Below are 24,421 nucleotides of genomic sequence, written 5' to 3' on the forward strand. Positions count from 1 at the left end.
CCAGAAAGAGAATGTGAAAGCATAAGTTTGTAAAAGAGCTATTAAATGTTACATTTGAAAAAATAAAGCTTAGAAACATTGAAATTTAACATCCCCATTCTACTGAAATCATTTTATACAATTTCAATTAGGTAACAAAGAATAAAATGCCATAGAGTTACAGAAATCTATCTTGGTAGATTTACATTTGAACATAAGAAATAGGAGCAGGAGTAGGCCATCTAGCCCTTCGAGCCTGCCCCGCCATTCAATAAGATCATGGCTGATCTGTCGTGGCTCAGTTCCACATTCCCGCCCTCTCTCCATAACCCTTAATCCCCTCGCTTATCAAAAATCCATCAACCCGCGTCTTAAAAATATTTAGCGAGGCAGCCTCCACCACCTCAATGGGCAGAGAATTCCAGAGATTCACCACCCTTTGAGTGAAGAAGTTCCTCCTCAACTCCGTTCTAAACCGCCCCCCCTTTATCTTGAGGCTGTGCCCCCTAGTCCTACTGTCCTTTGAGCGGGAAGAGTCTCTCCACCTCTATCCCATCCATCCCATTCATCATCTTATATGTCTCAATGAGATCTCCCCTCATTCTTCTAAACTCCAACGAGTACAAGCCTAATTTATTCAGCGTCTCCTCACAGCTCAACCCCCTCAACTCCGGCATCAGCCTAGTAAACCTCCTCTGCACTCCCCCCAAGGCCAAAACATCCTTGCGTAAGTACGGCGACCAAAACTGCACACAGCACTCCAGCTGCGGCCCCACCAATGCCCTATACAGCCGCAGCAAGACCTCCCTACTTTTATATTCAATCCCCCTCGCTACGAAGGCCAGCATCCCATTAGCCTTCCTGACCACCTGCTGCACCTGCAGGCTGGGTTTTTGCGACCCATGCATAAGGACCCCGAGGTCCCTCTGCACCGTCGCCTGCTGCATTCCTAATGCACTCTTGATAATTTACTTTCCTAACTAACGTAAGCAAATTTAGTAATTATATATTTGGTCTCTTCATTCAAATCATTGATATGGATATAGTTGCAGCCCCAGCACTGATTATTATAGTACTTTAATTGTTTCATCTTGCCAACCCAAAAATGACTAATTTTTCCTTGCTCTCTACTTCCTGTTGATGAATCAAAAATGTATCTATGCTATTCTACTATGAGCTCTAATCATCTGACTTAGGGAAAATGTTTCAGTAACTGTTTTTCCAATCACTCTCTTCCCAAACCCCCTCTTCCATTCAACCAGCAGCTCCTCTGACCAACCACTCTCCCTCACTCAGCAGCCCCTATGCACACCATCCACCATGACCTGCTGAGGAGACTCGGACTCCATTGCTCTTACCCATCAAGACTTGGGTTCTATTACTCCCTATAATCTCCCATCCCTTCCTTCCACAGGTTGCCAAACCCTTGAAAAGCTCAACCAAGTGGCCAGAGCAAAGCATGTCCTTCTGGTTCTGCAAACTTGCTCCTGACAATGTTACTGGTAGGGACTTTCTATACTTTGAGACTCACTCCTCCCAGCCTTGGTGGAATTGGAGATGGCAGCGTTTGCAGGTGAAGGTCAGGATAAACATTAAAAGGATGAAATTCTATTATCCAAAAATCTCAATTCTGCCGATTAAAGGCAATCACTCATATCTATGTGCAAGGTTTTAGCTTATACCCTATGTTTCTGTTTATAAACTCTAGCGTCCATATGCTCTGTCACCCTCAAATATATATGTGGAATAACTCCATGGCGCTCTTTTGCACTCCTTTTTAAATTGTAGAAAGGGCGGCATGATAGCATCGTGGTTAGGACTGCTGCTTCACAACTCCAGGGACCTGGGTATGATTCCCAGCTCGAGTCACTGTCTGTGCGGAGTTTGCACATTGTCCCTGCATCTGCGTGGGTTTCCTCCCACAGTCCAAAGCTGTGCAGGTTAGGTTGATTGGCCAAGTTAAATTGCCTCTTAGTGTCCCAGGATGCGTAAGTTAGAGGCATTAGCGCATAAATACGTAGGGATACAGGTAAAGGGGCTGGATGGGATTGTTGTTGGTGCAGACTCGATGGGCCAAATGGCTTCTTTCTGCACTGTAGGATTTCTATATGAACATAAGAACATAAGAAATAGGAGCAGGATCAGGCCATCCAGCCCTTCGAGCCTGCCCCGCCAATCAATAAGATCATGGCTGATCTATCGCTGCTCAGTTCCACTTTCCCGCCCTCTCCCCATAACCCTTAATCCCCTCTCTTATCAAAAATCCATCAACCCACGTCTTAAAAATATTTAGCGAGGCAGCCTCCACCACTTCAACGGGCAGAGAATTCCAGAGATTCACCACCCTTTGAGTGAAGAAGTTCCTCCTCAACTCCGTTCTAAACCGCACCCCTTTTATCTTGAGGCTGTGCCCCCTAGTCCTACTGTCTTTTTTGAGCGGGAAGAGTCTCTCCACCTCTATCCTATCCATCCCATTCATCATCTTATACGTCTCAATGAGATCTCCCCTCATTCTTCTAAACTCTAACGAGTACAAGCCCAGTTTATTCAGCCTCTCCTCATAGCTCAACCCCCTCAACTCCGGTATCAGCCTAGTAAACCTCCTCTGCACTCCCTCCAAGGCCAAAATATCTTTGCGCAGGTGCGGCGCCCAAAACTGCACACAGTACTCCAGCTGCGGCCTCACCAATGCCCTGTACAGCTGCAGCAAGACCTCCCTACTTTTATATTCAATCCCCCTCGCTATGAAGGCCAGCATCCCATTCGCCTTCCTGACCACCTGCTGCACCTGCAAGCTGGGTTTTTGCGACTCATGCACAAGGACCCCGAGGTCCCTCTGTACCGTCGCCTGCTGCAGTTTTTTGCCCCGTAAGTAATAGTCCTTCCTACCATTCTTCCTACCAAAGTGGACCACCTCACACTTGCCAACATTAAATTCCATTTGCCATTTCCTGGCCCATTCGCCCAGCCTATCTAGATCCTTCTGCAGACTCTCCACACCCTCCGCACAATTTGCCGCTCCCCCAATCTTGGTGTCATCAGCAAATTTCGACACCCTACACTCAGTTCCCTCCTCCAGATCATCTATATAAATGGTAAAAAGCTGAGGCCCCAGCACTGACCCCTGGGGGCACTCCACTAGTCACCATCCGCCAATCCGAATAGCACCCGTTGACCCCCACTCTCCGCCTCCTATTTGACAACCAATCCTCTATCCATGCTAACACCCTACCCCCAACTCCATGTCCCTCGACCTTCTGCAATAACCTCTTGTGAGGTACTTTGTCAAACGCCTTCTGAAAATCTAGAAAGACCACATCCACTGGCTCTCCTCTATCCACCGCCCTAGACACATCCTCATAGAACTCCAGTAAATTTGTCAGACACGACTTCCCTTTAATGAAACCGTGCTGCGTCTGCTCTATCAAGCAATTCCCTTCAAGATGCCTCGCAATTTCCTCCTTAATGACAGATTCTAACATTTTACCTACCACAGACGTTAAACTAACCGGCCTATAATTCCCCGCCTTTTGCCTGGCACCCTTCTTAAACAACGGCGTAACATTAGCCGTTTTCCAATCATCCGGCACTTCCCCGGAATCCAGCGACGTTTGGAAAATAACCACCAAGGCATCCACTATCACCTCCGCCATTTCTTTCAGAACCCTCGGATGCATTCCATCCGGTCCTGGGGACTTGTCCACAATCAGCCCCTCCAGTCTGTCGAGCACCGCCTTTCTAGTAACAGTAATGTCATTGAGACCCTCCAGTCCTACCACCTTTCCATCGCTAACACCCGGCAAATTATTCACGTCCTCCTCCGTGAAGACAGAAACAAAAAAGTTATTCAATACCTTAGCCATATCCCCATCCCCTACCACTAGGTCCCCTTTCTCATCCTCTAAAGGACCAACATTCACCCTAGCCAGCCTCTTCCTTTTTATATATTTATAAAAACTCTTGCTATCCTTTTTTATATTAAGCGCTAGCCTTCTATATTCTATATTCTTCTATATTCTTTGTCTCTCCTCATTCTTCCTGAATTGGGTGGCATGCCTTATGAGGATAGGTTGAGAGAGCTCGGTCTTTTCTCCACGGAAAGATGAAGAACGAAGGGTGACCTCATAAGAGGTATATATGATGATGAGGTATTGATCGAGTGGATTCTCAGAGGCTTTTTCCCAGGACTGAAATGGTTGCCACAAGAAGACACAGGTTTAGAACAAAGAACAACCCAGCACGGGAAACAGGCCCTTCGGCCCAACGAGCCCGCGCCACCATTTCAACAAAGCATTTTCCTACACCTACCCTGCCCCACGTGTTTATGCATGGTACCCCTAATGTAGCCAGATTCAGGGGAGAATAGTGTAGGGTCAATTTGGTACACCAATCAGCCTAAGAGCACATCTTTGGGGTGTGGGAGGAAACCGGAGCACCCGGAGGAAACCCACACAACCACAGGGAGAATGCGCAAACTCCCACAGACACAGGCCCAAATCCATGTATCTGCACAGCTAGCAGTGATAGTCAGTGAGCTGTTGTGGTGCCCGTCTGCTGGTCCAGGATTAAGCACACACAGCGACACGAAGTACTAGGCCACTCTCAAAACCTCCAAGAGCAGCCCACGCACGACCCACCGTGTGCATGCCCCTCGTTTGACAACAAGGTGGACCGACACCTGCGGATTAAAAGAGACAAAAACATTAACATGTAATACTACATTTCCAGTGTCGTTCTGAGGCTCTGACCCTTTTTAATACTGTATACTATAACCCTCCATCCCTGTTTCACTCATGTGTCTATCTAAGTAAACCTTAAACAAGTCCAACGTGCGTGCCTCCACCACCTTACTTGGTAGCGCGTTCCATACCCCCACGACCCTCTGCGTGAAAAACCTTCCTCTAATATCCAAATTATACTTCTCCCCCCTCACCCTTAGATCGTGACCTCTCGTAATAGTTGTCCCCAATCTAGGGAAAAGCCTACCGCTGTTGACTCTATCTATTCCCTTCATTATTTTATACACCTCTATCAGATCCCCCCTTAATCTCCATCTTTCTAAGGAGAAGAGCCCCAGTTTTTCCAACCTTTCCTCGTAACTCAGTCCTTCCATGCCAGGCAACATCCTGGTAAACCTCCTCTGCATCCTCTCCAGGGTCTCCACGTCCTTCTGGTAGTAAGGTGACCAGAACTGGATGCAGTACTCCAAATGCGGCCTAACCAATGTTCTGTACAACTGAAGCATTAAATGACAGCTCTTGTACTCTACACCCCTTCCTATAAAGGCTAGCATTCCGTAAGCTTTCTTCACAACCTTCTCTACCTGTGTTGATACCTTCAGAGACTTGTGCACCTGCACTCCCAGGTCCCTCTGTATTTCTATACTCTTAATCAGTCTACCTTTTATCATGTAACTCCTCCCTGCATTATTCCTTCCAAAATGCATTATCTCGCATTTGTCAGGATTAAATTCCATCTGCCATCTGTCTGCCCAATATACCAACCTCTCTATATCCTGCTGTGTCACCTGACAGTCTTCCTCAGTATCTGCTAATCCTGCCATCTTGGTGTCATCTGCAAACTTGCTGATCACACCACGTACGCCTTCTTCCAAGTCGTTTATATATACTACAAAGAGGAGAGGTCCCAGTACTGAGCCCTGCAGCACACAACTGGTGACTGACCTCCAGCTAGAAAAGGACCCTTCCACTACTACTCTCTGTCTCCTATTGCCCAGCCAGTTTTCAATCCATCTAGCTACCTGTCCTTGTATCCCATGTGCCTTAACCTTTTCTACCAGCCTACTGTGAGGGACTTTGTCAAACGCCTTACTGAAATCCATATAGATGACATCAACGCCTCGCCCATCATCAACCGTTTTTGTCACCTCCTCAAAAAATTCTACCAGATTCGTAAGGCAAGACCTCCCCTGAACAAAGCCATGTTGCGTATCCCTAATCAGATCGCAACACTCCAAATGCTCATACATCCTATCCCTAAGAATTTTTTCCAATAATTTTCCGACCACCGATGTCAAACTCACTGGTCTATAATTACCAGGGTTATCCCTACTACCCTTTTTAAACAGCGGTACCACATTAGCTACCCTCCAGTCCTCTGGGACCTCACCTGTGTCCAAAGAAGAGACAAAGATTTGCGTCAGAGGCCCAGAAATTTCATCTCTCACCTCCCTAAGCAGTCTGGAATAAATGCCATCAGGCCCCGGAGCTTTATCCGTTTTTATGCTATCTAAAAACCCTAGCACTTCCTCCCTCGTAATGGATATTTCCTTCCACTGATCTACAGCTCCCTCCAAGACATTACACGACACAAAACCCCTCTCCTTCATGAATACCGACGCAATGTATTCATTCAGGATCTCCCCCATTCCCTCCGACTCGATACATAGCTCCCCTCCTTTGTCCCTAAGAGGACCTATTTTCCCTCTAACCACTCTCTTGCTCCTAATATAAGAGTAAAATGCCTTTGGATTTTCCTTAATCCTATCAGCCAAAGCCATTTCATGCCCTCTTTCCGCCCTTCTAACTCCCTTTTTAAGCTCCTTCCTACTCTCTCTATATTCCTCCAGCGCACTCTCCGTTCCCAGTTGTTTCGACCTAACATATGCCTCCCTCTTCTTCCTGACCAAGTCTTCGATATCCCCTGTAATCCACGGCTCTCTAATCCTGCCTTTCCCATCCTTCCGCTTAACCGGCACATGCCTTTCCTGCAACATTATCAGTTCGCCCTCGAAAGCCTCCCACTTACCAACCGTGGACTTGCCAGCTAACAACCCCTCCCAATCAGTGTCCTTCAGCTCCCTCCTAATCCAGCTATAGCTCGCCTTCCCCCAGTTCAGCACCCTACCCTTTGGACAGCACTCATCCCTTTCCATTTTTATCCTAAAGTAGACAGACTTGTGGTCACTGTTAGCCACATGTTCGCCCACCTCAACCTCAACCACCTGCCCCGGCTCATTACCCAACACTAAATCCAGTATAGCCCCCTCCCTAGTCGGGCTAGTTACGCACTGCTCCAAGGACCCTTCCAACACACATTTTACAAACTCCTCCCCATCCATACCCCCAGCTCTAGGCACCTTCCAATCCACTCCAGGAAGATTAAAGTCACCCACTACAACCACCTTATTCTTTCTGCACCTATCTATAATGCCTCTGCAAATACCTTCCTCCACTGACCTCGGGCTGTTGGGTGGCCTATAGTATACCCCTAGCATCGTAATCTCTCTCTTTTTATTCCTCAACTCCACCCACAGCGACTCAATCCCTAACTCCTCCATATTATCCTCCCTCTGCACTGCTGTGATGTGCTCCTTTACTAACAGCGCCACCCCACCACCTCTCTTCAACCCTCCTCTGTCACACCTAAAACATACCCAGGAACATTCAGCTGCCAGTCCTGCCCTTCCTTTAACCACGTCTCCGTTACTGCCATCACATCTAACTTCCTCACAAACATCAAGGCCCTAAGCTCATCCGTTTTACCCGTCACACTCCTCGCATTGAAACAGACACAGTCCAACCCACCAGGGCCACTCAGAACCTCCTTCCCCCTGATAATTTTCCCTTCACCCAAACCTACCCTATCACCCAACTCACTCCCAACCCCAGTGTCTAATGAGCTATCAGTCTCATCCCCACCCCCCCTCCCTATTAGTTTAAACCCTGCCTAAACACTCCAGCTAATCTCTCTGCTAAGACATTTGTCCCTCTCCCATTCAAATTTTCCCCATCCCTCCTGTACAGTTGCCCTTCTCTCACAAATACTTCCCAGTGGTCTACAAAAGTAAAGCCCTCTACCTTGCACCAATCCCTCAGCCATGCATTCAGTTGCACGATCTCGTTATTCCTAGTCCTGCTTGTACTAGGCAGCAGCCCAGAGAATGCCACCCTGGAGGTCCTGCTCTTCAGTTTGGACCCCAACTCCCTAAATTGCCTGCGTACATCTGCCCTACTCTGCCTTCCTACGTCCCTCTCCCCTGTATTATTACTTCTGCCTGGGTCCCCTCCCCTTTCAAAATTCCCTCTATCCTCTCCGATATGTCCTGTACCCCTGCTCCAGGGAGGCAGATCACCATCCTGGAGTCACGCTTCTGCCCACAGCACCTCCTGTCAATTCCTTTGACCCTCCCATCCCCCACCACTATCACATTGCCAGCCCCCTTCCTTCCCTCTGAGTCATTCTGGCCCTCCTGTCTTTCCCTTTGTACCCCTGTCAATGCCTTTTGGGGGGCCACTGGGGTGGCCTTTGGACCAGGACTATTCTTCTTCTTCCTCTTAACCATTGTCCACCCATCCTGCTCCTCAGCCCCTGGGACCTCCACTTGTTCATGGTTCCTAGCCATTAACTCCTCATTCTCCCTGACCAGAAACGCATCCTCTAAACGCACCTCTAGTTGCCTGACCCGGGCCCTCAAGTGCTGCAGCTCTAAACACTTGACGCAGATGTGGGCCTTCGGGAGACGTGATGCCTCCAAGAACTCCCACATGTGGCACCTAACACAGCTAACATTCCTCCCCAAAGCACCTGCCATGTCCCAACCTCACTTGGGTTTGCGTGTGCCGAAATGCAACACGGGAAAGATAGAAACTGCAACTCACCTCGTCTAAGCCTGCTCTCGCCTAAGCCCAGCGAGCCAAAGCCCTTATACCTCTCACTCAGCTCCCACTCACTCCGCTGCCCGCTGTCTATCACTGCCTTCTTTTTATACCTCCCGCTCTCCCTTCCCGACTAGCCCCTCACCTAACTTCCGGTACGGAAGTAAAAAGCACTTACAGAAATCCCACGAACCGGAAATGCAGACAAAAAGCGTCTGGGAGTTTAGGGTGCTGGGGAGTAGGTACAGAGGAGATGTCAGGGGTAAGTTTTTCACTCAGAGTGGTGGGTGCGTGGAATCGGCTGCTGGCAGTGGCGGTGGAGGCAGATTCAATAGGGTCTTTTAAGAGACTTTTGAATAAGTAAATGGAACTCAGTAAGATAGAGGGCTATAGGTAAGCCTAGTAGGTAGGAACATGTTCGGCACAACTTGTGGGCCGAAAGGCCTGTTTGTGCTGTAGTTTTTCTATGTTCCCTACTAAATTGCATCATCTCGCACTTTTCTGTTTTGAATTATATCTGCTGAGTGCCTATGTTCTTACTAGCTTCTCTATATTCTCCGGATGTGCATTTCTATCTTCATCAGTGCTAATTACACTTCCAAGTTTTGTGTCATCTACAAATTTTGAAATTGACTGGTATCCCCAGTTCAAGATATAAACGTAGATCAAAAAAAAACTGACCACTGGGAAATACCACTGTAAAACTAAGAGATCACATGGAACAAATGGAGGGAGGTATAATCTGCTGAGGGGGTCAAAGCTGAAATTTACACGCTACTTTTTTCTTTGCTGGCTCTTATACCTTTTCCTTGTTCAGCATAGCTGGCTTGGGTAGAAGGGGGTTGTTGGGTGAGGAAAGAAGTTGGTGTTTAGCTATGGTGGCTTATGGCTAATGCTATGGGTCAGGCCTAATGGATCAGTTGGTCTTTTCCTTTCTGTCAGTTTTATAAAAGTAGATATGCTTAATCAAAGCATTGAACCTCAGAGCAACAGAAACAATAATCACCAAGCATTAGCGCGGGTCAGGGGTGTGATGGCAGGAGGAGGCAATACGCAAACTTTTGAATTTCTCCCTTTGGGGGAAGAATAAGGGGAGAACATAATACCAAAATATTAAAACTTAAAATGGAGTACAGGAGCACAAATTTTAAAAGTAGGAAGAACTTTATCAAAGATACCGTGACTTTCTGCAAGCTGTGCCCAGCATACCCTCTAATTCTATGCTTTTAAAACTCTATTCTAACTCATGTTAAACTCTGTAATAATGCTTTAATCCAATTTCTTACAGATTTGGCACAGACTTCTGAATGGACTTACCTCATTAGGTTGATCTTTCTCTACCCTAGTTATGAATGTAATACTACATTCTGCACCCTTGCCTTTCCTCCTATGTACAGTATGCTTTGTATAGTGCGCAAGAAACAATACTTTTCACTACATATTAATACACAAAGCAGACCAAAAGTATGCTTCAACCACAAGTTAATGAAGCTATGAAAAGCATTTTTGGACTTTGGTAAGAGGATAAAGCTAAATTTAGATAAAACTTTGATTAGGTTGTATCTAGAAATTATGTCCACTTCTGGGTCTCCTATTGAAGGTAGAAAGTCAGGCCCATAGAAAAGGTGCAGAAGAGATTCGCTCAGTTAGTACAAGGAATAAAAACTTCAATTATGAAAGCAAGTAATTGCTTTTTTGATTAGAATAAAGGTTAAGAGGAGATCTGGGTAGAGATATTCAAAAATTATGTACTTTGAGTAAATACAAATTCACTGGTCACTAAGCTGGTAAATAGATGGCATAAACATGAAATAAAAGGAAATATTACATTTTTTGTAAATGCAGAAGATTTGTGGAACACTATCTCACCAATTGCAATAGCTTTTAAAAACAAAATGGATAGTAAAAAAGGGTATGTGGAGAGGACAGCTCCTACAGAGAGATGACACACATATAACAAGTTAAACAATTTCTCTTTGTTCTGTAAATTTCTATAGTTCAGATTTGACATTCCAGTTTATTAGTTTGAGAAACGTTCCAAATTTAAATTGGAAACTGCATTCACTCACTAACCTGTATCAGTTCAGCGAGGGTCATTTTTTTTTTATACAGGAGCACTGCCTGGAAACCATGCTAGGTGCTTTATTTGTGTCTATGACACTTAGCTCTCTAGCCCTCCAGCATCTCTAAATTGTCAGGCTGCTTGTGTGAATCTTAGAACTAGATGTACAAACATTTTCTTCCAACTACTGGGAAGACTGAGCTTATTGTCTTTGGCTCCTATCACTTATTCTGTTCTAGTCATTGACTCTATTCCTTTCTCTTGCAATGATCCAAGGCTGAACCAGATACTCACCGTATTTGCTCTGAGATGAGCTTTCAACCACATATGCACACTCTCACTAAGACTATCTATTTCTATCTCCATAATTATCTGATTCTGCTCCTGTCACTATGTCTTGGGATGTTTTACTGTGTTAAAGATACAAAATAAAGTAATATCTTAGCATACCATCTGTGCTCAATGATGATGAAATTTGTTTTGTATAAGACAATGCTCGAGTAGTTTTAATTATTTTGTAGACACGCACATCTTAAAGGATTATATTGTGAACATCAGGACCAAATGTTTGAATAATGCTGGAGATGACAATAATACATCAATTAACAAAAATACAGCTTTAAAGAAACTACCTGATTTCTCGGTCATGTATTGAAGGTGAGTAGTTCACTTCCAAGGTTACCCCATAACTCTGTAATGACTGCTTTATTTCTTCAAGGCTACTGCTCTGCTGTGAATTACCACCACTCTACAGTACATGAAATAGAAGATAAATGCATACTATCTATATATATATTGTGTATGACAGCAGTAATGTGATATTAGCATAAACACTCCTGCATACAAGTTCACAATAAAGCAGGCTTATTTATAGGATCATTAATTATATCAAACTAATAATTTTTGATATTTTCTGAAGCTGTTTTCTCATTTGCCCCCAATTATGTCCTTCTGTAGCATTTATTGACCACAACTAAATAGGTGAATACTTCGTTATAGGCTTCCTATTAATGTTTCTATCAAAAATGTCCAGATAATAAATAAGAATTGCTAGGATACCCCTGCTTTCATATTGGATATCCAAATTAAATGCAAGTGCAGGGACTGATTCGACCATACTTCTGGATTTCTTAGTGGCCTATTAGAGGAAAGGAAGTAGACAAGGATGATTACACCATCCTGGCCGCATAGTGCATATTAAATACAGCTATCTTCAGGTCAGCAGCAGAGCAGGAGCATCCATTGCTGACTGCAATTTAAACTGCCTATGTCCTTTTTATATTAGAACCACAGGTGCCATTGACCAGAAACTGAATTGGACTCGCCATATTATTACTGTGGTTACAAGAGTGAGTCACAGGCTAGGAATCTTGCAACTAGTAACTCATTTCCTGATTGTCCAAAGCCTGTCCACCATCTACAAGGCACAAGTCATGACTATGATGGATTACTTTCCACTTGCTTGGATGAGTATAGCACCAGTTGCACTCATGAAGCTTGACAACCCCCACTTGACTGTCACCTCATCCATAAACATTCATTTCTCCACCACTAAGAGTGGCAGCAGTGTATACCATGAGGTATACACTTGCAGCAACTCACCAAGAATCCTCAGACAACACCATTATCATCTGAAAGAACAAGGGCAGCAGATGCATGCAAACACCATCACCTGCAAGTTTCCATCCAAGCCACACATCGTACTGACTTGGAACTATAGATAAAAGCAAAATACTGTGGATGCTGGAATCTGAAACAGAAAATGCTGGAAAATCTCAGCAGGTCTGAAGGCATCTGTGGAGACAGTATAGAGCCAAAATCGAGTCTGGATGAAGGGTCATCCAGAATCAAAACATTGGCTCTATTCTTTCTCCACAGATGCTGTCAGACCTGCTGAACTTTTCCAGCATTTTATGGTTTTGTCTGTGACTTGGAACTGTTTCTTTAGTGTCATTGAGTCAAAACTCTTGGAATTCCCTCTTTACCAGTAGCATGGGTCTACCTGGGACTGCAGTGGTTCAAGATGTCAGTCCATCACCACCTTAAATGCAATTAGGGATGAGAAATAAATGCTGGCTTAGCCTATGATGTCCAGATCCCATGAATAAATATATAAAATCTTCTGATCCCACATTGGTCCCAACTCTGACAGTTATTTATCAATGAGCAGAGTCAGGAGACGTAATGGTGAAGTGTAACTATGGCAGAGCTGCTCCCTATTTTTTGTTATGAACTGAAAACGTACCTCTTATGATCTGTCTTCAATTCCTTGAATTAGAGATTTTAAATGGATGCATCACCCGCAGAACTGCACAGCATCCCCCCTAACAATTCTCATGCCCTCACTTCAACAATGCTTATTATCCTCCTTCTCCTACCCATCCCAACAATACCAAATATATAGTTTGCTAAATTTGCTGATACAAAAAGATAGGTAGGAAATAAAGTTGTGAAGAGGACATAAGGTCGCTGCAAAGGGATAGATAGGTTAAGAAAGCGATTTAAAATATGATGGAAAAGCAAAGTGTGAACTTGTCCACTTTGGCAAGAAGAATGGTAAACATGTTAATTAAATAGAAAGAGATTGTGGAACTCTGTGGTATACAGTGATGTGTGTCATGGTGCATGCATCACAAAGATTCAATATGCAGGTACAGCAAATTATCAGGAAGGCAAATGGATTTTTGTCATTTATTGCAAGAAGAATGGAATATAGAAGTAGGGAAGTTCTGCTAGAGTTGTACAAGGTGTTAGTGAGACCATATAGGGAGTAATATATACAGTTTTGGTCTCCTAATTTAAAAAAGGATATAACTGCATTTGCAGCAATTCAGAGAAAGTTCACTTGATTTAATCCTGAGATGAAGTTGTCTTATGAGGAATGATTGGACATGTTAGGCCTCTATCCTTTGGAGTTAGAATGAGAAGTATTAAGATTCTGGGGAGACTTGACAAGGTGGATGCTGAATGGATGGTTCTCTTTATGACAGCGACTAGAACCAGGCTATATACTTTAAAAATAAGGATCTCCCCTTTTAGACAGACGTTAGGAGAAACGTTTTCTCTGAGGGTTGTGAGAATTCTCTTCCACAGATAGCAGTGGAGGCAGAGACATTGTATATTTATAAGCCTGAATTAGATAGATTCTTGACTGACAAGGGAGTGAAAGGGCACAAGGAATAGACAATTAGAGACCATATGACCTTATCAAAAGCCAGAACAAGATGAGGGGATAAAAGTTATACTCCTGCTCCTAAATTAGACCCTCCCTCACCACCCAACAATACTCACTCCAGATTCACTCTCTTGGCTCCCTTCTCCTCAAACTATACTCAATTCCCTCTCTCCCTGACAATGCTGATTCTTTCAACTTCAGCCAAATAGGAGTCACTGATTCTGTGCAGCGAGTCATGCAAAAGGGGTACAGAGTTTGCATTGAGGAGGGAAAATGGGAAGAGTACTGTCATTGGGAATGAACATTATCAGCAAGGAGGTTGCCCTGGTGAGGGAGCACTTTGACACTCATTGATTTATTTGGAGCTACATTCCTTTACATCTGTGAGGAAAAGCTGAGTAAATCAGTTTTTTTTAAAAAAAAGTTAAGCAAACAGCTCAAGTCTATTTTATTATGGCCATCTAATTTTGCTGTTGTAGGTAATCATGCAGCATAAAACCCCAACTGGAAGATTAAACTTCACGAGCAATTGCCATGCATATACATGGGACTTCCTCAGGTCTCAGTGTACATCAGAACAGTCATTTGCTGCTTCCCATTTTGGAAGATTCAGACCAAAATTTGCTCATGGGCTGTCTACCAGATTAAGGAATAAAAATCCAATGATATTTCTTGACTGGTGAAATATGTTTCCTCCGCCCCTAGGATATTTTTCCTTGTTCACCACACTGATACAGCTAAGATTGTACACACCACTGTTCATAATGTAAAAATATCTCAAATGTTTAAATGAACATTTATTCTCTTTGCAAAGAATTTGAGGGAATACAAATACACAGTTTATTAATTATAAACCAGCATTGGCAACATACATGTCAGAGGCAATGTTTATGTTCCAACACATTACAGCATCCTCTGGTTGCAGCATCCCATAATGAATTTATTTCTGGCTTGCAATGAAGATGTTTTAACAGTTACACTATAATCCACAGCAAGTTACTTACATTATCAAGTGAAGTCAGTAGATGGATAGTTTTCACTTTGCAAGATCCTTTTAGAAGCAACTCACAAAATCTCAAAAAGTTGTACAGCTATAAAACAAAATATCACTATCAGTATAAATTGAACATTGTAGTGTTAAGCTTGCCTTTCAATAAATTAAAAGCAGCATGCTTCAAAATTTTAGTTTACTTCTCAACAATTGTTTCAAAAAAGATTTGGAAATTATTCAGACTGCAGCTGATATTCCCCAATTTAGTAGTTCTCCTTTCATTTATCAGTGACTCACATTTCATTGAACCAGTCACATCCTGTGTCTGGTTAAAAAAAAACTGGATAAAACTGCCGCCTGAGAGACAAATTAGCACTTCCCTTAAATTACCAGCATCAAAATAATAGCATGTGGCAAATTGTTATCCACAAACTGACAGTAACAGTAATCTTGCCAACAAATTGAAGTTATGCTTTAAATATATGTTGAAGCACTCCATTTCAAAAGGAGTATGACACTTCTCACCTGATGAACATGTCTGATGTATGGGTCTTCCACCCATACTTCAGTAACAAATGGGTCCAAATATGGTTTGAATAGCTTTTCATAACTAAACCCAGTCGCATCTTCTGGAATTTTAATCTGTTCATGATATTTCCCTTCTGAAATACAGATAATTAATGAAAGGTTGTACACAAAAAGCATAGTTTTTAAATAATTAGACAGACACCAAGGGCAGAACTTTCTGGCTGCGCTGGCCCAAAGGCTGTAAATTCCTGCTCAAGGCCAACGGACCTTTGCATGGTCCACTCCCACCTGCTACGGTTCCCATGGCAGGCAGGATGGGAAAATTCCCCCCAAGACTTTGCATAGTTTCAATGACGTATTCTGCACATATGCATTACAACCTAGTTGATTAGAATTTTAAAATTTTACTTCATAAAATTAATTTGAAGCTGATACCAAACATTCAGGATACAGTACATACATCTATTTAGCATCCATTTCATACACAAAATAAAAATATACCTTCCAAGTGTCATATTTGAAATCTCAGATTGCAACATTTTAAAGCAGTTCAATTTTTAATGCGAATATTTAATGTTTCTTAGATGTCCAAAGATGTGCAGGATAGGTGGACTGGCCATGTTAAATTCCCCCTTAGGTGTCCCAAGGTGTGTGGGTTAGATGGATTAGCCATGGTAAATGTGTGGGGTTACAGGAGTAGGGTGGGGGTACAAACCTGAGTAAAATACTCTGTTATAGAGTTGTTGCAGACTCTATGGGCCGAGTGGCCTCTTCAGCACCGTAGGGAATATGATTCTATTGAGAAAAATGTGGGATCTACTAAGCTATCTGTTTTTAGTACTAATAATTGGACTATGTTCCACAAAATTCATTGGTTTGTTATTGTGAAGAAATGCATCTTCTTTTCAAAGTGTTAAAAGGTAGTAAAGTTTCTAACATTCCTTCAAAATATTTATAAATTTATTTTACACACTAAATGCAGAGACCTGGACAAATAATCCATAGAACCTTGGTTCAAATTCCACTATAACAGTTTCAGAATTTGATTTCAGTTTAAAAAGAAATCTGGAAATTGAAGGGACAAGTCTCTCCACTTGCCCTGAATGCAGCTCCAACAACAAGAAGTTGACACCATCCAGGACATTTCATCCATCATCTTACACATTTAGTCCTTTCACCACTGGTGCAGAGTTGCAGCAGTGTATTAGCAGCAACAACATGTACTGCAGCAACTTGCCAAGCCTCTTAACAGAATCTTCCAAACCTGCAACCTCTACCAGAGAAGGTTAAGGGAAGCTGATGAATGAGAACACGACAACCTGCAAGTGGCTCTCCAAGCCACAAACCATCTCAACTTGAAACTGTATCACCTAATAGAAACATGGGTGTACCAACACCACATGGATTGCAGCGTTCAAGAAGATAGCTCACCATCACCTTCTGAAGTGCGATTAAGGACAGACAACAAATGTTGGCTTTGTCAGGGATACTCACATCCCATTAAATTTTTTTAAAGAATTGACTGGTTTATAAGTTCTGTGAAAAATTCATAGTCCCCTTTGAAACGGCGCAGTTAAATTTATCAAACAACTGCAAATGTTTTTTCCCTTTATTGTCCCATATTAAATTGTTCCTCGTTTCCTTTAGTAGAAAAAAAGGTAAAGCCAAATACACCCTTGAAAGTAAATGTCTAAAGAGGGCAATGAACAGAGGGATCTGAGTGTACATAAACAACAATCACCAAATACAGTGATTCAGGTTAATAAGTTTTTTTTAAATTGCACAGTAGTTCACATCTAGAGGGGTAGAACTGAAAAACAGTAGTTATGTTAAATTTGGATACAGTTGGATATCCCTGTGGATAGTTTTGGTCATCATGTTATAAAGGGAATATAGTGACACTGAAGAAAGTACAAGAAAGATTTACTAGTGTAATACCAGAACTGAGGTGTTATACCTATCTGGAAGGATTGAACAGACTACAGGTCATCTTCCCTAGAAAAGGGAAGACTGAGGGGTAACCTGATAGTGTTCTTCAAGATTCTGATAGGATTTATTCTGGTAGATGTGGAGAAGATGCAGACTGGACCAGACTTGGGGATATAATTATAAAATAGTCAGCTATAAATCCAAAGAGAATTCAAAATTATTTTCTTGGGTTAGAACGTGAGTCTCATTACCAAAGTTGAGGCAAACAGCATTAATTTAAGGAAACTAGAGAAGCACACAGGGAGACAAGAATAGGAGATGTTAATGAGTTGAGATAATGAATTGTGGAATGAGATTTGTGTGCAGTAGAAACACTGGCACAGACCAGTGAAGCTGATTGGTTGTTTCAGTGTTGTATATACTTCGTAATTTTTCAGCCAAACTGCTCTTGAACTGTGTCAACACCAATTGTATGCTATATGGGATAAACCAAAGCGGCATCATTCAATATCTTTTTTCTTCTTAAGGAAAGCAAATAACCTTTGCTCAACTACAACGGACACTCATGCGTCATTCACTGTCTTGAAATTATCCAGATAAATCATCCAGGCATTGTTCAATACTGCAAACATGAGCATTAATGTGCTACATCATCTACGTGTTCCATTCGTCCTGTGCCCTCCCCTCCAATCCCCCCAAATTCCTCTGAGCATATTAGTTCCATCGGGTCAGCAGCTGTCTAATATCACAGGTAACTGCTCTTTTTGTGTGAGCCAAGACAGTGATTGTTATAAGGTATTTGATCATGGAAGAACTTTTGAGCTGGGGCCAATCTTAATTCTCAACAGCAAAACGTGTTTTAACTACTGCTGGAAAGTTGGATTCTCATATCAGACACACACACACACACACACACACACACACACACACACACACACACACACACACACACACACACACACACACTGTCTCACACATAAACTTACCTGTACCTCACAATCTCATGCATCCACATACCTCTCTCTCAAACACACCCTCGCACTCACTTCTCTCACGCTCAAAAACAAACCCTCAACCCTCTCTTTCACCGCTCTCCCTGTCACTTTGCTGTCTGCACTCACCCTGATCTGGAAACTTGAGTTTTGAGCTGTTCACAGCTCATCCAGAGGTTGGATTCTGGAGAAGCCAGCCTCTAACCGACCAAGCAGCTTTGCAGCATTTTTCACATTTTATATATCAGCCCATTCCAAGGAACCCAGTTTGGGAAATCCTGGGAGGAGGGATTTCCCTCATCTTTTTAAAAAACTGTATTATACCATTATCTGATTTATCTTATGAAGTATTTGAAATCCTTATAATTGATGCAGACATAAAATGTGGTCTTTAAATGATTACATCTGACATGCAACAAAATATCCTAAATACAGGAGAGGTAAAATCTTTTACTGCATTTTCAATTTGGCTTCCTTCAGATTATTTAGTTTAGTTACCTTCTTTCTGCTTATCCAGGTATTTCTTTATTTGTTCAGCTCGATTCATATAGTTTTCAATCTTCTGTCGAAAGTGGACTTTTTTTGTGTCATCTTTTGTAGCTATCAAAACAAAGTCTTCATTTAATATGTCAATTGTTTTATATATGGTATAGAACATTTTGCACGCAGCTTTGTTTTTCCCTGCTCTTTTTTGAAGTCATTGCCTCATGCTAGAATATGGTGCATGGATATTATGGCACTCACCAAATGGCTATTTCACAATAACAGCCAGAAAGCTGCTTGACGTTGTGGAGGGGACATCATAACTGAGGCCACTATTGACCTTATTCATGGAATTTCCAACATGAAGTCACCATTATAATGGTCTTGCACTGGAATGATTGCTGTCATTTCCCTTCCAGATCCAAGGATGTTGCAGTGAACTGTCACACATCACAAATAAGGTTCAAACCCAAGATTTGAGTTTATTTGGCTCAGTATCATCTTGGATGGATTCACCCAATGAATAGTCAGAGCAGCAATGAAGAATCTTGGTACCCACATTATTTTGTATTGCAAGTTTAATATGCATGAACACGATCTTGTCACCAAAAATCACAGTATGAGTATTTAACAGCTTTTATACTGTAGAAATGTGATAAATAGAGCAAGAGGAGTTATGAGCAACATGGTGGAGGAAAATAATTCAACTATTAGAAACTTATAAAGTTCTAACAGAGTTTGAGGATAAGGGGTAAACCTTTTAGAACTGAGGTGTGAAGAAATTTCTTCACCCAGAGGATGCTGAATGTGTGGAACTCACTACCACAGAATGTAGTTGAGGCCAAAATGTTGTCTGATTTCAAGAAGAGATTAGATATAGCTCTTGGGGTTAAAGGGATACAGGAGGAAGGGGGCAGAAAATCAGGATATTCAATCTGATGATCAGCCATGATCAAAATGAATGGCGGAGCAGGTTTGAAGGGCTGAATGGTCTTCTCCTGCTTCTAGTTTCAATTGAGCCTCGAAGTACATAACATACTTGTTTTTTCTATTTTTCCTCAAGTAATTTGGTGAATTATTCTTTCAGATTAGACTTGTCTCCAATTAGTTTACACGTGTTCAGTATGTTTAACTAAGTGTGACTCCCCCTACTATAAAGGCTTTGAAGAAAAGGTATCCATCTGGGAAACTAGATTAGCGGATCTTGATGAATACTTTGGGATTCTCCCAAACAAATTCTCAGTCGCTGAGAAACTGCCCTAGTGGGATTCCCTTGGAAAATCAGGGGGTGAGGCCGGCAGTATTGCACTGAGTGGGCCACTGCGCACGTGCCGATTTGCCAGGCTGGCCTCCCCATCATTTGACCTATTGATCTCCCCACCACCCATTCGCTGGCCTCCCAGAACTCCTCAGGCAAGCCCCAAGCCTTCCCCACACCCTGCCAATGAGCACCAATCTCCCCTCCCTGGATAGCTAGTCCTGATTACCGTTCTCCAGCCCTCCGCTTGCGATCGTGATTGCAGAGTGACAGTGAGTACTCCCACCAACCAAGCGGGTACCACCCCTCCCCCATAGGCCCCTCTGGCCCCACTGCTTGGCACTGCCCAATGCCCACTGAACACTGCCAGGGGCACCCCTTCTTTCCACAATCTCCTGGGGATGGTCTCAATGGTCGCTGTTCCCTACAGCGGGGTCAGCTGCCCAATCCCCATTCGTGGGAAGCAGTTGTAAACTCCACAGGACTGAACCACTCCTGACGGGGAGGTGGAGATGCTAGCGGGCCCAGAGACTTCAGTCCTGGGTCTGCTAATGAAATGGATGTGAAGATTTCCATATGCTAATCAGCTCCGCATTGGAAAGCCAATGACACTGAAAATCTCTGGCAGGTGACTCTCAGAAGCAGTGGCGCCCAGCAGGAAGCCTGTGAAATGGCATCCATGATGTTACCGGCTGGGAGAACTGCCCCCCATGATATTTTACAAAAGCCAATAGTGGACGAGACTTATTCATAATTATGTAAAAACAAGCATAAAATGATCTCTGTTTACAATAAAGTATTAAACAAATCATGCTCTTGTCTTCTGAGATCAAAATTTTGGCTAAGTAACTTGCCAAGTTATTGACAATCATTGTCAGACATGGAGACTTTTTCATGTATTCATCCACAGATTCAGTGATGCATAATTCCTGCAACCATGCAAAATACACAAGGTCTGAGGAACCAATTGCCAGTGAATCATAAATGACAACATGCTTTCAACCCATACTTATATATTATTCTGCAGAAGTCATTGACTTCAGATGAAATATTCTTCCACAATATCATCAGCACTTTGTTACAATCCAGACTGTACATGATGGAACGCAATTCAACCACAGAGGCCATCAGAGGTGAATTCTCACTGACAACCATATGTACACTTTCCGGCAGGCCTCATTAATGAATGATCAAGAGTAGAATGTTTGGCTAATCTATTACCTCCCATAGTCCAGGGTAGCTGGGATAGCTGTACTACCATCATTTACATCAGTTTTATTTCTACTTTATGTCCTCTCTGATCAATCACATAATGATTTAATAATACAACATGTGCATTCATCCACTCGTGTGGGCTAACATATTATTTGTTTAAAGTATGGGGAAAGAACTGTTGTTAATTGAATGTTCTACGACTCCAACCTCAAAGTATGGTTGATAGATCTATTTTCTATGATAATTCGCAGAGGGAACATTAACGGCTTTGTTACCTTTCAACACTTGCAAAAGAAGATCAATTCCTTCTTGATAACAAACCAATGAACTCTGAAAACGTGACTCATTGTCTAACTCTATAGCCCTCTTCAGTACTGTCACAGCTGAATTCTCCTTTTCTGTCAGCGTATTCTGAGACATAGCAGCAGAATCTAGAAATAATAGCCAAAGAATTTTATATAGTGTATAAAATGTAGAAAAATGTTCCAATGCACTTTATAGGTGAAAAATTAAAACGAGCAAACATCAAATCCTGGCTAGACACTTGGAATGAAAGACAGAACATTTGATGACCAAAGTAGGTCTAAAAACAGGAACCTGATCTAAAGCCAGAAACAAACTAGAGATGTGAAGACGTTTGAGGAGGTATTACAAAAAAGTCATGGCTAAGATAGCCAAAAGCTATGCCACCAGTGGTAGCTTTCTCGAAGGTCAATCCACGGAAAGCAAATGGCCTGGATGGGGTACCCAAATGAACACTCAGATCCTGTGCGGATCAGCTAGCGGGGGTATTCGCAGAAATCTTCAACCTCCTCTTTACAACGTAGAACATAAGAAATAGGAGCAGGAGTAGGCCTTCTAGCCCCTCGAGCCTGCCCCGCCATTCAATAAGATCATGGCTGATCTGAAGTGGCTCAGTTCCACTTTCCTGCTTTCTCCCCATAACCCTTAATCCCCTTGCCTACCAAAAACCTATCTACCCACGTCTTAAATATATTTAGCAAGGTAGCCTCCACCACTTCAACGGGCAGAGAATTCCAGAGATACACCACCCTTTGAGTGAAGAAGTTCCTCCCCAACTCTGTTCTAAACTGCCCCCCTCTTATCTTGAGGCTGTGCCCTCTAGTCCTGCTGTCCTTTGAGCGGGAAGAACCTCTCAACCTCTACCCTATCCATCCCCTTCACCATCTTATATGTCTCAATAAGATCGCACCTCATCCTTCTAAACTCCAACGAGTACAAGCCCAGTCTATTCAGCCTCTCTTCATAGTTCAACCCCCTCAACTCCGGTATCAGCCTAGTGAACCTCCTCTGCACTCCTTCCAAGGCCAAAATATCCTTGCGCAAGTGCGGCGACCAAAACTGCACACAGTACTCCAGCTGCGGCCTCACCAGTGCCCTGTACAGTTGCAGCAGGACCTCCCTACTTTTATATTCAATCCCCCTCGCTATGAAGGCCAGCATCCCATTTCCCTTCCTGATCACCTGCTGACCTGTAGGCTGGGTTTTTGCGACTCATGCACAAGGACCCCCAGGTCCCTCTGCACTGTAGCATGCTGCAGCTTTTCACCCTTTAAACAGTAGTCCCTCCTACTATTATTCCTGCCAAAGTGGATAACCTCACACTTGCCAACACTGTATTCCATCTGCCAGGTTCTCGCCCACTTGCTTAGCCTATCTAGATCCCTCTGCAGACTTGCTACATCCTCCGCACAATTTGCTTTTCCACTTATCCTTGTCATCAGCAAATTTCCACACCCTACACTCAGCTCCCTCCTCCAGATCATCTATATAAATGGTAAATAGCTAAGGCCCCAGCACCGATCCCTGGGGCACTCCACTAGTCACCAACCACCAATCCGAATAGCACCCATTGACACCTACTCTCTGCCTCCTATTGGACAGCCAATCCTCTATCCACGCTAACACCTTACCCCCAACTCCATGCCCCCTAACCTTCTGTAACAACCTTTTGTGCGGCACCTTATCAAACGCCTTCTGAAAATCGAGAAACACCACATCCACTGGTTCCCCTCTGTCCACCACACTAGACACACCCTCATTGAATTCCAATAAATTCGTCAGACACAACTTCCCCTTAACGAATCCATGCTGCGTTTGCTCTATCAAACAATTCTTCTCAAGGTGCCTCACTATTTCTTCTTTAATGACAGATTCAAGCATTTTTCCTACAACAGACGTTAAACTAACCGGCCTATAATTCCCTGCCTTTTGCCTGCTATCCTTTTTAAACAGCGGCGTAACATTAGCCGTTTTCCAATCTTCCGGCACTTCCCCGGAAGTCAGTGAGGTTTGGAAAATCACTAAGGCATCCACTATCACCTCTGCCATTTCCTTCAGAACCCTGGGATGCATTCCATCCGGTCCTGGGGACTTATCCATCATCAGTCCCGCTAGTCTGTCGAGCACTACCTCTCTAGTGACGGTGATCGCATTCAGGCCCTCAACTCCTACCATCCTTCTATCTTTAATACCCGGCAAACTATTCGCGTCCTCCTCCGTGAAGACCGAAGCAAAAAACTTATTTAAGGCCTCAGCCATTTCCTCATCCCCCACCACTAAATCCCCCCTCTCATCCTCTAAGGGTCCAACATTCACCCTAGCCAGCCTCCTCCTCTTTATATATTTATAAAAACTCTTACTATCTTTTTTATATTTAGTGCTAGTTTAGCTTCATAGTCTATCCTTCCTTTATCAACTTCTTCATCATTCTTTGTTGATTTTTAAACCTCTCCCAATCCTCTACTCGCCCACTACTTTTAGCCACTCTAAACGCATCAGCTTTTAATTTAATACTCTCCTTTATTTCCTTCGTTAACCACGGCTGATTATCCCTTCTCCTATGATCCTTCTTTACCATCGGAATAAATTTCTGTTGAGCACCAAGAAAGATCTCATTGAAGATCCTCCACTGTTCCTCAGCAGTCCTACAGACCAATCTGTGCCCCCAGTCTACATTTGCCAATTCCTCTCTCATCCTATCGTACTCCCCTCCGTTCAAGCAGAGGACACAGGTCCGGGATCCCACTTTCTCCTCCTCCATCTACATCAAAAACTCAACCATACAATGATCACTCTTCCCAAGAGAATCCCTCACAATAAGGTCCCTAATTCTACCTGCCTCATTACATAACACCAGATCTAAGATAGCTCGCTCCCTCGTCGGCTCC

The 24,421-nt window shown here is 43.2% G+C and overlaps 1 protein-coding gene across 7 annotated transcripts in view; it reads right to left on the reverse strand.

Annotated features, from left to right (window-relative positions):
* Positions 1–24,421, reverse strand: part of mitd1 (MIT, microtubule interacting and transport, domain containing 1) — a 39,667-nt gene that overhangs the window by 8,903 nt on the left and 6,343 nt on the right. For 6 of the 7 annotated variants that reach the window (XM_080197103.1, XM_080197102.1, XM_080197101.1 and 3 more), the window contains exons 2-6: positions 21,506–21,661; positions 18,773–18,874; positions 15,351–15,487; positions 14,839–14,925; positions 11,292–11,407 (exon numbers count right to left, since the gene is read on the reverse strand). In XM_080197103.1, coding sequence (XP_080053229.1) covers positions 11,292–11,407; positions 14,839–14,925; positions 15,351–15,487; positions 18,773–18,874; positions 21,506–21,650 — 587 coding nt within the window. In that variant the 5' untranslated portion in view covers positions 21,651–21,661. The remainder of the gene's footprint in view (positions 1–11,291; positions 11,408–14,838; positions 14,926–15,350; positions 15,488–18,772; positions 18,875–21,505; positions 21,662–24,421) is intronic. The other variant, XM_080197105.1, reaches the window with a different exon arrangement.

This window comes from Carcharhinus amblyrhynchos, chromosome 10 (genome assembly GCF_965287045.1).
Source record: "Carcharhinus amblyrhynchos chromosome 10, sCarAmb.v2.hapA, whole genome shotgun sequence".
Lineage (NCBI taxonomy): Eukaryota > Metazoa > Chordata > Chondrichthyes > Carcharhiniformes > Carcharhinidae > Carcharhinus > Carcharhinus amblyrhynchos.